The sequence below is a fragment of the Balaenoptera ricei genome, chromosome 9 (assembly GCF_028023285.1).
Source record: "Balaenoptera ricei isolate mBalRic1 chromosome 9, mBalRic1.hap2, whole genome shotgun sequence".
Taxonomy (NCBI): Eukaryota; Metazoa; Chordata; class Mammalia; order Artiodactyla; family Balaenopteridae; genus Balaenoptera; species Balaenoptera ricei.
This window is the reverse complement of record NC_082647.1, coordinates 107,724,898-107,741,046: the sequence shown is the minus strand read 5'-3', so window position 1 is coordinate 107,741,046 and position 16,149 is coordinate 107,724,898. Positions and strand designations below refer to the sequence as shown.

Genomic DNA, 16,149 nt, shown 5'->3' with positions numbered 1-16,149 from the left:
CGTCGCTAATTATTAGAGAAATGCAAATCAAAATTACAGTGAGATATCACCTCACAGCAGTCAGAATGTCCTTTGTCAAAAAGTCTACAAGCAATACTGGAGAGGGTGTGGAGAAAAGAGAACCCTCCTACACTGTTGCTGGGAGTGTAAATTGGTGCAGCCACTATGGAGAACATTATGAAAGTTCCTTAAGAAACTAAAAATAGAGCTAACATATGATCCAGCAGTCCCACTCCTGGGCAGAATATCAGGAGAAAAACATGGTTCAAAAGGATTTATGCATCCCAATGTTCATTGCAACACTGTTTGCAATAGCCAAGATGTGGAAGCAACCTAAATGTCCATTGACAGGTGAATGGATGCAGAAGGTGTGGTACATATATACAATGGAATATTACTCAGCTATTAAAAAAGAATGAAATAATGCCATTTGCAGCAACATAGATGGACATGGAGATGATCTTACTAAGGGAAGTAAGTCAGGCAGAGAAAGACAAATATCATATGATTTCGCTTATATGCGGATATCATGACACAAAAAGATGACACAAAACGAACTTATTTACAAAACAGAAACAGACTCACAGATTTAGAGAACAAATTTATGGTTACCAGGGGGAAACAATGGGGGGAGGGACAGATTGGGAGTTTGGGATTGACATTACACATTGCTATATTTAAAATGGATAACCAACAGGGACCTGCTGTACAGCACAGGGAACTCTGCTCAGTACTCTGGAAAAACCTAAATGAGAAAAGAATTTGAAAAAGCATAGATATATTTATATGTATAACTGAATCACTTTGCTGTAAACCTGAAACTAACACAACATTGTAAATCAACTCTACTCCAATATAAAATAAAATAAAATAAGATAAAATAAAATAAAATAAAACAGTTTATGGCAGATATAGTAGACAAAGACTTTAAAACAAAGTCCTAAAGATGCTGAAAAAGTTAAAGGAATATGTGGAGAAAATCAAGAAAACCATGAATGAACATAATGGAAATATCAATAAAAAGATAGAAAACCTAAAAAGAAAACAAAACAAAATTCTGGAGCTGAAGAGGAAATAATGGAAATGAAAAATTCACTAGCAGCATTCAAAGCAGATTTGGCAGGCAGAAGAATAAATCAGTGAACTTGAATATAAGGTAATGGAAATTATCAAGGCTGAGGAACATAAAAAGAAAAGATAAAGATAACAGAAATTATCTAGTCTGAGGAACAGAAAGAGAAAAGATTGAGCAAAAGCACAGAGCTTAAGAGACTGACTGGGCATCATCAAAAAGACCAAGATACGCATGTGGGAGTCCTTGAAGGAGCAGAGAGAAAGATGCAGAGAGAATATTTGAAGAGATAATGGCTGAAAACTTCTGTAATTTAAAGAAAGGCATGCATGTAAACATCCAAGAAGCTCAGTGAACTCCAAGTAAGATTAAATCAAAGGGACCTACACCAAGACACATTATAATTAAAGTTTCAAAAGACAAAGAAAAAGAAGAAATCTTGACAACAGCAAGTGAGAAGCAAATCATTACATACAAATGATCCTCAATGAGATTATCTGCAGATTCTCATTAGAAACTTTGGAGCCCAGAAGATAGTGGACAGATATATTCAAAGTGCTTAAAAAACAAAAAACAAAAATCTGTCAACCAAGATTCATATGTCCAGCAAAACTGTCCTTCAAAAATGAGGGAGAAATCAAGACATTCCCAGATGAACAAAAGCTGAGGGAGTTTGTGACCACTAGAGTAGCCCTGGAAGAAGTGCTCAAAGGTGTGCTGCAAAGACAAAGAACGTTAGACCATAACCCTAAGCTCTATGGAGAAATAGAGATCTCAGTAAAGATAAATACATGGGCAATTATAATAGCTAGTATTATTATAACAATGGTTTATAACTGCACTCTTTGTTTTCTAAATGATTTAAGAGACCAATATATTTAAATTAAAAAATTAATGTAACAGCTAGCATTACTGTAACATTGGTTTGTAACTCCAAATCTTGTTCTGTATGTAATTTAGGAGACTAATGCATTTAAAGAATTATTAATTTATGTTTGGGGGCACACATTGTATAAAGATGTAATTTTGTAACATAAGAAACCAAAAGCAGTGGGGACAGAGTGTAAAGGACCATAGTGTTTGTATGTTATTCAAGTTAACCTGCTAAATTCAGATTAGAATGTTACAACCTTAGGACATTAAATGTAATCCCCATGGCAACCACAAAGAAAATTTCTATAGAATATACACAAAAGGAAATCAAGAAGGAATTCAAACATTTTACTACCAAAAAATCAACTAAGCACAAAAGAAGAGAGGAATGAGGGACAAAAAGCTATAGGCCTATAGAAAATTTGTTTCTATAGTACAGTGACAGAAATAAGTGCCTCATTATCAGTAATTACTTTAAATGAAAGTGTATTAAACTCTCCCATTAAAAGAGAGAGATTGGCAGAATTGGTAAAAACACATGGTCCAACTATATGCTGTCTCTAAGAGACTCACTTTTGAGATCCAATGACACAAACTTGTGAAAGTAAAAGATTGGAGAAAGATATTGCATGCAAATAACTACCAAGAGAGAATGGCAGTGGCTATACTAATTTCAGACAAAATAGGCTTTAAATTGAAAACAGTTACAAGAGACAGAGAAGGCCATCACATGTTAACAAACATTTCAATACAGCAAGAAGATATAATAATTATAAGCATTTATGCACCCAATGTCAGACCATCAAAATATATGAGACAAAAACTGACAGAATTGGAGGGGAAAATAGTTCTACAATAATAGTTGTAGATTCCAATACCCCACTCAGGATAATGGGTAGAACAACCAGACAGAAGATAAATGAGGAAATAGAGGACTTCAACAACACAATAAACAAAGTGTATCTAATAGACATATACAGAACACTCCTCCCAACAACAACAGCATACCTATTCTGCTTAAGTGCATATGGGACCTTTTCCTGGATAGACCATAAGTAGGACCACAGTGGTTTTTAAAAGATAGATATCACACAATGTATATTCTCTGACCACAGTGAGATGAAATTAGAAATCAATAACATAAACTGGAAAATTCACAAAATTGTGGAGGCTAAACAACGTTCTTTTAAACAACCAATGGATCAAAGGTGAAATCACAAGGAAATCGGAAAATAGTTAAGAAGAGATGAATGAAAATGTAAACACACCATATTAACACTTATGGGCTGCATCAAAAGTGGTACTAAGGGGGAAATTTATAATTATAAATGCTTACATTAAAAACAAGAAACTTCTCATATAAAAAACCTAACTTTACAACCTTAAGTTTTACTAGGACAAGAAGAACAAACCAAATGCAAAGCTACCGCAAGGAAGGAAGTAATAAAGATTAGAGCAGAGAACAATGAAATAGAGAATAGAAAAAGAATAGAGAAAATCAGTGACCCAAAATTTGGTTCTTCGAAAAGATCAACAAAATTGACAAACCTTTTGTTAGGTGGACTAAGAAAAAATTAGGGAAGACTCAAATTACTAAAATCAGAAATGAAAGTGGGGGGACTTCCCTGGTGGTCCAGTGGTTAAGAATCTGCCTTCCAGTGCCGGGGACATGGGTTTGATCCCTGGTCGTGGAACTAAGATCCCACATGCCATGAGGCAACTAATCCCGAGCACTCTAGAGCCTGCGTGCCACAACTAGAGAGCCCATATGCTGCAACTACTGAGCCTGTGTGCTCTGGAGCCCATGCGCCACAACTACTGAGCCCTCGCACTCTGGAGCCTGTGTGCCACAACTAGAGAGAAGCCCGCACACTGCAATGAAAGATCCCACGTGCTGCAACAAAGATCCTGCCTGCCACAACTAAGACCCAATGCAGCCAAATAAATAAATAAATAAATAAATAATTTTTAAAAAAGAAATGAAAGTGGGGACATTACTACTGATTCAACACAAATAAAAAATAGAGTACTGCGAACAATCATATGCCCCCAAATTGGATAACCGTAGGTAAAACAGACAAGTTCCTCAAAACTTAAAACCTACAAAGAAGTAGAAAATCTGAATAGACCTAACCTACCAAGACTAAATCTCAAAAAAATAGAAAGTTTGAATAGATCTTACCTCCAAGACTAAATCACAAGGAAATATAAAATCTGAATAGTAAGGAGATTGAATTCAATTATTATTGAAATAATAATATTAAAAAACCCTTCCAACAAAGAAGAGCCCTGGTCCTGATGGATTCACTGGTGAATTCTACCAAACATTTAAAGAAGAATTAATACTAACCTTTTTCAAACTTTTACAAAAAATTGAAGAGGAGGGAACACTTCCTAACTCATTGTATAAGACCAGTAAAGTCAGACAAAAACAGTAGAAGAAAACTACAGAACACTATCTCTTGTGCTCACTGATGAAAAAAATCCTTAACAAAATACTAACAAATATGTATTCAGAAGCATATTAAAAGGCTTATACTCCAAGTAAAAGGTGAACAGAGAAGGGAAGAGGGTATACTGAGAAGTAGCTGCAGTTAGAGCTATTGGGAAGAGAGCCAGAGAAAGAGTATATCAAAACTATGAGGCAATTCAGAAAAGACTGGGCTTAGGTAAATAGTGGGAATACACCAAGGAATGAATGACCATTTTCAGGAAGAGCCCCTATCCTGGCATGCATGCCAATGAGTTTGGATGAGGATGTAGTGATGTTGCCTTTGCTGGAACAGGCTGTTTGGGCTCTCTGATGGCCACATCTGTTGCTTTTAAAACTTATGTAGATCAGACATGTAGAGCTGCTGAGGAATTTGCCAATAATTATTTTTGGATAATGGACTAAAGGTGGGTACTAATCAGACTGTAAATGGACAACTTCACTTTAATATGGAGTGGCAATATTAATTTTGGGGGGATGTTGCCTTCTAGTGATTTCCAAGTCAGTATGTTATATTGCCAATCAGTTCATGAGCAAGTTACCTAGACCCAAACTACAGTTCTTGTGACCAGTGGAACTGTGAAGTTTGATGACAACAAACACCACTACTTCAACCAGATCTTGCCGTCAACTGCTCAGTCCACTCCAGAAAACTCTGTGTCAAAGATTACGAGTAATTGCTTCCATTTTCAAGATTGGGCTAGTTGTTAAAGGGGGCAAAAGTCCATTGCCCTTTTGGTCTATTCCAGCTACAGGAATTTATGTGAATTAATTCTTTTAATTGTAGAAGCATCGTGAACTACTATGTGCTGAAACTAAATTTCTTTAATTTTAAAAATTCCTAGCAGCTTCTTTTTTAGGAGCTGCCATTTTGGATTGTGTCACTAAAAGCTTTAATGCTAGTTTTTGCACGCCTTATATATATTATACTAATGACATTCTTAAACATATGATCTCTGTAGTAACACTCAGTGTGAACCCAGCCTATCACAGAAATGAAACCCTTCTATAATACTATCTATGAGATATTAGCACAACTTAAGTCTCTGAGAGGAAGTGAGTTTTTAAAACGTTGTTGTTAGTAGGTTAATTTTGTAGTAAAACACTTGCTTATTTCCAGTAAACAACAGTAATGCTGTTTTTTTTTGTTTTTTTTTTAAATTTTTATTTATTTATTTGTGGCTGTGTTGGGTCTTCGCTTCCGTGTGAGGGCTTTCTCCAGTTGCGGCAAATGGGGGCCACTCTTCATTGCGGTGCGCGAGCCTCGCATTATTGCGGCCTTTCTTGTTGCAGAGCACAGGCTCCAGATGCGCAGGCTCAGTAATTGTGGCTCACGGGCCTAGTTGCTCCGTGGCATGTGGGATCTGCCCAGACCAGGGCTCGAACCCGTGTCCCCTGCATTGGCAGGCAGACTCTCAACCACTGCGCCACCAGGGAAGCCCCAGTAATGCTGTTTTAATATATGGCTTTTCCAAATCAGTTCAATGAAAACAATACTTATTGATTTAGGTTTGCATAACTACTTTGACATTGGAATCACATGTAGTGACGTTCAATGGTCTTTTTCATGTTAAGCAATGTCTTTTATGTTAGCCAGTTTTCTTATGGAGTGAATAGATCCACTAAAGAGGTGCAAAATATTCTCGGTTGATACCTGAATACTTGATACATTTGGTGACTTAAAAGCAAAGCTTCTTAAAAATATTTTTCTTAACAACTCCAGGTCTATAACTTTAGCTAATTAATGGTGATAAGACTATTAAATTAATGGGAGAATGAGGAATGAAAAATGTAGAGATCCAGGGTTGGAGCCAAAAGTAAGGACAGGTGGCCAAATGGTAAGTTTTTAGTACCTGTTTTTCTACCTTATAAAAATGTAGCCTATTTTACAGTGTATATATGTATACGTATAGCTGATTCACTTTGTTATACAGCAGAAACTAACATACCATTGTAAAGCGATTATATTCCAGTAAAGATGTTAAAAAAAAGATTTAAAAAAATGTAGCCTATTTTAAATCACTTGCCAAATAATCATGAGTGCCACTTTGTTCTAAGAATGATTTTTAAAGGTTTTTCCACTTCACCTCATACCTACCACCAATATATGTCTAAATTTATTCAAGAAATTATGGAGGTAAAATGTCAGCAATAAGCCTAATCCTATAAAATTTGGAAGCAAAGCCATTACTATGTCTTTGTGACACCATAACTTCTAAGCCTTCCATGTGAACTTTAGGTCAGAAGTCTCTTGTGTATTATGCATCCTTCAAATAAGTCATTTCCCTCTATTTTAGTCATTTAATGTTAAAATTATTTAATTTTGTTGTTCTTCCATATGACATTGAGCAAATAGAGCTGTTTTAAAACATATGTTTGTTAGGTGACTCTTTGTCTTTTTTGAGAAAAAATAAAGAATAGCAGATCATTATAAACCTATAAACTTCAAAAAGACAAGTTCATTAATTTTGTCTCAACATCTAAAGATAAAAAAACCTAACTTTAGTTTTTGATTAAATTTTAAACATCTTTTCTATTCTTTATTTTTTTAATGTTTTAAAGCTAGATGTGCCTGTTTTGTTTCTACATTGCAACTCAAAACTAATGTTTCTTATCACTTAATTTAAAACTAGTAATTCATTTACTTTTGCCCCAATCTACACACTATATTTCTGATATAATAATGAAAGAAAATTAAATAAGAGAAGGCGGTGGAACTGAAATTTAGACCACACCTTCCTATATTACTGATCAAACACTCACTGTATCCTACTCAAAATGCACTTATTCTTATTTTGGATTGACTTTTTAAAATTACGCTTAGTAATCATCAGATTGCCCAAACACTGCCCTTTCCTATGTTTAAGAACAGTCTCAAAACTTCATTTAACTATCAACAACTGAATTAAATAGTGTATACTATTCATTAGCTGTTGTATGTTTTAAGGCTTGTATGTGAATTGTATATACCAAATTATTTATAAATTTTAAATGACTAGAACCACTCATATGGACTAGATTGTATTCTTTACATGCTCGTATTTTTGTAACTTGAAAAGGTAAAATAATATTTGCTTTGTGCCAAGTTTTCTCAAAAGGAAAAGGATTATATACCATGACCAAGTCGGATTTATCCCCAGAATTTAAGGATGGTTCAACATAGGAAAACCAATCATTGTAATACATTACATTAACAGTAGAAAGGGAAAAAAACCACATGATTATCTCAACTGTTGCATAAAAGCATTTTACACAATTTAACAGCTTTTTATGATAAAAAAACACACAACAAACTATGAATAGAAGGAATACCTCAACATAATAAAAGCTGTATATGAAAACCCCACAGTGAACATCTTTCACTCAAAGGTGAAAGTCTGAAAGCTTTTCCTCTAAGATCAGGAACAAGATAAAAAGGTCCACTTTCACCATTTCTATTTAACATAGTCTTGGGAATTCTAACCAGAGCAGTTAGGCAAGAAAAGGAAATGAAAGGCATCCAAATTGGAAAGGAAGAAGTAAAATGATCTCTGTACACAAATGATATGATCTTATAGGTAGAAAACTCTAAAGATTCCACACACATACACAAATTGTTAGAACTTATAAACAATTTCAGTAGAGTCACAGGATACAAAATCAACAAAAAAAGTCAGTTGCATTTCTATACACTAACAGTGAACCAAAAGGAAATTAAGAAAACAATTCCATTTACATTAGCATCAAAAAGAATAAAATACTTAGTAATACTTAGGAAGCAAGGAAGTGAAAGGCATGTACAATGAAAACTGCAAAACATTGCTAAAAGAAATTAAAGAATGCATAAACAAATGGAAAGACATTCCATGTTCACATTGGAAATCTTAATATTGTTAAGATTGTCAATATTACCAAAGATATCTACCATTTCAATGAAGTTGTTATCAAAATCCCAGTGACAGTTTTTGCACAAATGGAAAAACCCATTCTAAAATACATATAGAATCTCACCGGACACTGAATATCCAAAACTATCTTGAAAAAGAACAAAGCTAGAGGACTTGCCATCCTGATTTCACAACTTAGTATTAAGCCATAGTAGTCAAAACAGTGTAATACTGGCAAAAGACCTACATATATAGACTACCCGAATAGAATAGAGAGCTCGGAAGTAACCCTCACATAAATAGTCAAATGATTTTCAACAAGGGGACAAAGACTATTCAATGGGGAAAGGACAGGCTTTTCATGAAATGGTGCTGACAAAACTGGATATCCACATGCGAAAATGATGTTAGATCCTCACACCATATACAAAAATAAGCTCATGTATGAGCTTGGGCTGCTGTATCAAAATACTACAGACCGGGTAGCTAAACAATGTAAATTTAATTTTCTCACACTTCTGGAGCCTGGGAAGTCCAAGATTAAGGTGTCAGTAGAGTTGGTGTCTGGTGAAGGCCTTCCTCCTGCATTGCAGATGACTGCCTTTTGCTGTGTGCTCATCTGGCCTTTCCTCAGTACATATGGAGAGAGGGTGGAGGGGGCACTCTGATTTCTTTTCCTCTTCTTATAAGGTCATTAATCCTGTAGGATTAGGAGCCCACCCTTATGACCTCATTTAACCTTAATTACCTCTTAAAGATCCATCTCCAAATACACTCACATTGGGGGTTAGGGCTTAAATATGTATTTGGGGGGAACACAATTCAATCCACAGCAATTCAAAATGGATCCATGACCTAAATATAAGACCTAAAACTATACAACTCTTAGAATATAGGGCAAAAGCTTCATGACATTGGATCTGGCATTGATTTATTGGGTATGACACCAAAAAATCACAGACACAACAACAAAAAAATTAAAATAGACAAATTGGATTTCATGAAAATTTAAAAACTTTGTGCATCAAAAGACATCAACAAAGTAAAAAGGAAACTCCAAAATGGGAGAAAATATTTGAAAATCAAATATTAATCAGAGATTAATATGAATATAAAAAGAACTCCTGAAACTAAACAAGGGAACAAACAACCTGATTAAAAAGTGGGCAAAGGACTTGAATAGGCATTTCTCTAAGGAAGATACACAAATGGCTGATAAGCACATGAAAAGATGTTCAACATCACTAGTTATTCAGCAAATGCAAATTGAAACTATAGTGAGATACCCTCTCACACCCGTTAGAATGACTGCTATCAAAAAAACAGTAAATAACAAGTGTCAGTGAGGATGAGGAAAAATTGGAATCGTGCACTGGTGGTGAGAATGTAAAATGGTACAACCACTGGGGAAAAGGGAATGGTGGTTCCTCAAAGAATTAAACATAGACTTACCATTTAATCCAGCAATTCCACTTCTGGGTATTTACTCAAAATAATTGAAAGAGGGTCTGGAAGAAATATTTGTACACGCATGTTTATAGCAACGTTACTCACAATACTCAAGAGGTCGAAACCAGCTAAGTGTCCAGTGGTGGATGAACGGATAAGCAAAATGTGGTATATGCATTCAATAGAATAGTATTTAACCTTAAAAAGGAAGAAAATTCTGACATATACTACAAAATGGATGAAACTTGAGGACATTATGCTAAGTGAAATAAGCCAATCACAAAAAGACAAATAATGTATGATTCTACTTATAAGAAGTACTTAGAATAGACAAAATCATAGAGACAGAAAGTAGAATGGTGGTTGCCAGTAGCTAGGGGGAGGGTGGAATGGGGAGTTATTGTTTAATTAGTACAGAATTTCAGTCTTGCAAGATGAAAAGAGTTCTGGAGATGGGTCATGGTGATGGTAGCACAACAATATGAATATACTTAACACCATTGAATTGTACACTTAAAAATAGTTAATACGGTAAATTTTATGTGTATTTCATCACAGTAAAAAAAAAAAAAAAAAAGGCAATTGAGCCCATGATCACAGCAAACTTAACCTTTCATCTTGACAGTTTTGACAGCCTTGTAAGTAATGGGCTCAAAAATCAAATCCAAGACCTGTACTAGAGTCTAAATACATTTGTATCCCAAAGTGCTATGGCCCTAGATTAAGTGGCAACATGAAGTAACTCTTCTAAATTTCAGCCTAGGTTGGTACTACTGGGTGGTCTGGGGGGGATCTCAAACCTTGAATTTGGTGGAGATAATTCTAAACTGATAATACTTCCAGATGCTTAACAGAAGCAAATGCAGATCCCCTGTGGAGGACAGTGTGATCATCTAAGGCCCCAAGTTAGTTAGTTTTTTAAGCATGATAACTGGTACCATGGTGAGAAGTAGCAAAACCAAAAGATAATCAAAACAGACTTTAAGCACTGGAATTACAAAAAATGAATTATCAGGAGCAGAGGTCCAGAAGGAAGTAGAAATCTCTCTATTGCTTAAGGCCTTGCCCTTTTGGAAGAAATACTATTTTTCAAAATTATAAGATCCTTGTTCACCAGTGTTTTTATTCCTCCTCCTTAAAAATATGCAGAGTTTATAAAAATTGGTAAGGAAAAGGCCCAATGGAAAAAGCAGGTGAAGGGTATGAATAACAATTTACATCAGAGGAAATCCAATGACTAAAGACAGTTTGAAAAGATTCCCAGCCTCACTGGTGATCACGGAAAATGAAATTGAAAACAACAAAGGGATATTCTTTTTCATTTAGCCAATAACCATAATACTTCAGAGCAGGGCCTCAGATGCTCTTGATGGGAGTGTGGATTGCTCCATTCTTTGGGAAGAAAAGCCTGGAAATAGATATTAAGATGAAAAATACACATGTTCTTTGAAATTTCATTTTGGGGGATATATCTTGTGGAAATAAAGCATACACAAACACACAAACACATATTTTCCACAGGCATGTTTCTAGGGGCATAAATATATACACAATTAATTAACAACTGAAAGCTACTTGAATGCCAATCAATAGAATGTTTGTACCTCTTTACTATGGATTATTTATTATGCAGTTATTAAAAAGATGAATTATATTTGTTATGGTAACCTGTGATCAGTGATCTTTGATATTACTATTTTAATTGTTTTGCGGTGCCACAAACCACTCCCATATAAGACGGTGAACTTAATCAATGAATGTTGTGTGTGTTCTGACTGCTCGACTTATCAGCTATACTGTCATCTCTGTCCCTCTCCTCAGGCCTCTCTATTCCCTGAGGCAAAACAATGTTGAAATTGGCCAATTAATAACCTACAATGGCCTCTAAGCGTTCAAGTGAAAGAAAGAGTTGAATGTCTCTCACTTTAAGTCAAAAGCTAGAAATGATTACTCTTAGTGAGGAAGGCATGTCAAAATCCAAGATAGGCTGAAAGCGAGGCCTCTTGCACCAAACAGTTAGCCAAGTTGTGAATGCAAAGAATACTTTCTTTTTTCTTCTTTTTAAAAATAATTGTTTAATATGCAACTAATATGTGATTACTATAGAAAAATTAGAAAATAAGTAAAACAAATCATCTAATTCTTTTGCATGAAAATAATGTTAACCTTTTTAATATGTTTCCAGATTTTTTCTATATAAACCTATGTACTTCTTAAAGCAGCTTATTGAGAGACATTTCTCACACCATGCAATTAATCCATTAATGTGTACAATTCAGTGGCTTTTTAGTATATTCACAAGATTATGAAAATCACCACATCCTAGTTTAGAACATTTTCATGACTCCAAAAAAGAAACCCCAATTAGCAACCCCAATGACCCCCCATTTACTCATAACCACCACCCTCAGTCCTGGACAACCACTAATCTACTTTCTATCTCTCTCTATTTACCTATTCTGGCCATTTCATATAAATGGAATTATACAATATATGGTCTTTTGTGACTGGATTAATTCATTTAGCATGTTTTCAAGCTTCATCCATGTTGTAGCATGTGTCATACTTTTTTTAAATTGCCAAATAATATTCCATTTTGTGGATATACCACAACTATATACTTTTAATAAAAACTGTATCATACAAAATGACTACTAGTAGATGTAAGATTTCTTTTAGAGGTGATGAAAATGTTCTATAATTGGTTGATGTCATGGTTATTCAATTCTAAATGTACTGAAAACCATTGACTTGTACACTTTAAATATGTGAATTGCATGATAGATGAATTATATCCCAATAAATCTGTTATTAAAAAGTATACCATATTTGCTCTTTAGAAACCACTTTTTAATGATGTTATTAACATTCTCCCACATAACTAAGTAGGTTTCAAAGTATAGTTTTTAATGGCCATATAATGATTTTTATTTTACTTAACAAATCCCCTAGTTTTATTTTTTCATTAATTAATTAATTAATTATTTTTCATGTTTTATCATTTTATTAGGAATAATTCCAAATGGGGTATGGAGAAAACTTATTCATTGAGTTTGATGAGTTTTCCAAAAACTCTTAATGAAGACATGTTCACCAATATACAGTAAAACATCAGCAGAACTATCATATACTGAGCAAAGAGTCTGGCTGATACCCAAAGCAACATGCAACATAAAAAAGATACAATATAAAGGAAGACAATCTGCTGAGTATTAAAAATCATCTCAATATGAACTCTTTGCAGCTAGCACAGAATTAATTAGCTATCAAATCCAAACCACACCAAGGTAAGCTTGGCTGATAGAAGCCAGGAGTCAATAATGGGGGGGAAATATAAGTTCCTCAGTGCAAAAGATCTGAATAGTGTTTTGGAGCATTTCCCTGGCTGGTACAAGCAGTATTAAAAAATCTTTTTGGCAAGGGAGAAAAATAAATACAAATGGAATGCTACATTTTTTAAATCAGCAGACTGTCCCAGGAATGATAAAGGTATCAATAAAGTAGCAAGGGGATAACTTTAAAACATTATTTGCTGTGGGCTCAGAAAAACATTCAAAATGGATTGATTTAAAGGTGTCACATTAGCTATGTCTAAGTGTTTAGGTTTAAGGGAAGTAAAATTAAAAGAGGACACTTTTTATTTCCCAAGTTCAGGAGAATCTCTTTAAAACCAAGCATATTGCTAAATGGCAACATTATACTTGGTAAACAATAACTGGCAACAAAATAAGTTTAAACGCTGTAATATTCTGCCCAAACCAGTCCCAGATACTGTTTAATAACCAAGATGCAAACTAATTTTGTTGTAACAAGCCTAGACCAGTTCTATCAAATGTGTCCTTGGTTAACTATCTAGTTTCATTTAACGTTTTGAAAGCTCATTTGACAGCCAGTCAAGTCCCTCATGCAGACTGGTTCCTTGTGTAGCACAAGTGGCTTGAACATACCATGTTCTGTTACGAAGAGACTGAAGACCTAATTTACCCGTCATTTCCCTAATGGCCGTAGCGTTTGGCAAATCCTGTTTGTTTGCAAAAAGCAGCAACGCTGCATCTCACAACTCATCCTCCTGAAGCATTTTCTGCAGCTCTTCTGCTCCTTCCTGAATCCTTTCACGATCAGTGCTATCTACCACAAAAATAAGACCCTGGGTATTTTGGAAGTAATGCCTCCAGAGAGGCCTAATTTTATCTTGACCATCAACATCCCATACTGTGAAACAAATGTTCTTATATTCTACTGTTTCCACATTAAAACCAGTGGTAGGAACGGTGGTGACTATCTCTCCTAACTTCAGTTTATACAGAGTGGTCATCTTGCCAGCAGCATCCAATCCAGCCATCAAAATACACATCTGCTTCCTGCCAAAGAGATGGGAGAAGAGGGAGAAGAAGGTGAGGCCCATGGTGGTAGTGGCACGTGCGATGGGCAGGAGCAGAAGGGGTTTAGGGCGTCCCTGGGCCTTCTTTCATGCTCCTGGCAAACTCAGGGAGGAAAGAGGAGCTGAGGGTGGCAAGCACAGCCCGCTAACCGGTGTGTAGGCTGGAGCTGCCCTCCGGGACAGGAATTAGCAGTGTGATGACCTGCTCGACGACTGGCGGGTCAGCTCTGGCTCTGGTGTTAAATCTTCAGCTGTGCCATGTCACACGGCAGCCACGGTGACTCCAGCAGCGGCCCGGCCCCTCCAACGTGGAAAGAATCGTGTCACCGCCAACCCTCCCCCTCCCCCTCCCCTAGTTTTAAAAAGTTAGGTTGTTTCCAGTGATTTTGCAATTATACAAAATACCTTGATGAACCTCTTGGTACATAAATCTATTTGCCCATATCTGATCATTTCATGAAACAAAAAAGCTTTTGAACTCTTTTTCTGGCACTCCAGTTATGTTTCTGTTGCTAAAAATTCTTTCAGCTTTGTTGCCATACATGGTAGTTTTCTCTCTGAACTCTAAATTTCTGTTTGAGCCTTATAATGATTTTATTAAAGATTCCTTTTATCCTTAAAAAATATTTAATAGGCTTAGTATCGGACATGAACAAGTAAAGCTTCCTAGGCTAAGACTCAGTTTCTTTACAGTTTTTTCTTGTAGTTGATTTCTAATATTATAGCATTGTGGTCAGAAAAAGATGATTGATATGATTTCAATTTTCTTAAATTTACCGAAGCTCACTTTGTGGCCCAGCATGTGATCAATCCTGGAGAATATTCCATGTGCACTTGAGAAGAATGTGTATTCTGCTGCTTTTGGATGGAATGCTCTATAAATATCAATTTAGTCCATCTGGTGTAATGTGTCATTTAAGGCCTGTGTTTCCATATTGATTTTCTGTCTGGATCATCTGTCCATTGATGAAAGTAGGGTGTTAGAGTCCTCCACTATTATATATATTGTTACTGTTGATTTCTCCTTTTATGGTTGTTAGTATTTGCCTTATAAATTGAGGTGCTCCTATGTTGGGTGCATATATATTTCCAGTTGTTATATCTTCTTGGATTGATTTCTTGATCATTATGTAGTGTCCTTTTCATCTCTTGTAACAGTCTTTATTTTAAAGTCTATTTTGTCTGATATGAGTATTGCTACTCCAGCTTTCTTTTGATTTCCATTGGCATGGAATACATTTTCCACCCCCTCACTTTCAGTCTGTATGTGTCCCTTGATCTAAAGTGGGTCTCTTATAAACAGCATATGTACGGGTCTTGTTTTTGTATCCATTCAGCCAGTCTATGTCTTTTGGTTGGAGCATTTAATCCATTTACGTTTAAGGTAATTATCAATATGTATGTTCTTATTGCCATTTTGTTAATTGTTTTGGATTTGTTTTTGTGTTTTTTCTTCCCTTCCTCTTTCATTCTCTTCTCTTGTGATTCGATGACTAACTTTAGTGTTGTGTTTGGATTGCTTTTTCTTTTTTGTGTGCGTATCTATTGTAGATTTTCAGTTTGCTGTTCCCATGAGGTTTTGATATAGACGTCTGTATATAAACAACAATATAGATTGTTTTAAGTTGCTAGTCTTTTCATTTCAAATGCATTTCCGATATCCTGCATTTGTGCTCTCTTCTTCTCACAATTGCTGATTTTGATGTCATATTTGTGTGCAGATGATTTCCTACCTTTACTGTATGTTTGCCTTTACCAGTGAGCTTTTCATTCATAATTTTCTTGTTTCTAGTTGTGGCCTTTTCCTTTCCACCTAGAGAAGTTCCTTTAGCACTTGTTGCAAAGCTGGATGGTGGTGCTGAATTCTCTTAGCTTTTGCTTGTCTGTAAAGCTTTTGATTTCTATGTTGAATCTGAATGACAGCCCTGCTGGGCAGAGTATTCTTGGTTGTAGGTTCTTCCCTTTCATCACTTTAAGTATATTGTGCCACTCCCTTCTGGCCTGCAGAGTTTCTGCT

The 16,149-nt window shown here is 35.4% G+C and overlaps 2 protein-coding genes and 1 pseudogene across 2 annotated transcripts in view; 2 read left to right on the top strand and 1 right to left on the bottom strand.

Moving 5' to 3' along the window:
• Positions 1–16,149, top strand: part of URGCP (upregulator of cell proliferation) — a 99,138-nt gene that overhangs the window by 18,832 nt on the left and 64,157 nt on the right. The gene's annotated exons all lie outside the window — the stretch shown is intronic.
• Positions 4,749–5,147, top strand: LOC132371320 (NTF2-related export protein 2-like; annotated as a pseudogene).
• Positions 13,770–14,156, bottom strand: LOC132371619 (ADP-ribosylation factor 4-like). The gene has a single exon (XM_059932903.1). It carries the CDS (start codon positions 14,154–14,156, stop codon positions 13,806–13,808), a length of 351 nt encoding a protein of 116 aa, XP_059788886.1. The 3' UTR covers positions 13,770–13,805.

Bases quoted from the DNA above. Each gene is read 5' to 3' on its own strand.
- LOC132371619 (XM_059932903.1), bottom strand. From the start codon at position 14,156: ATGGGCCTCACCTTCTTCTCCCTCTTCTCCCATCTCTTTGGCAGGAAG.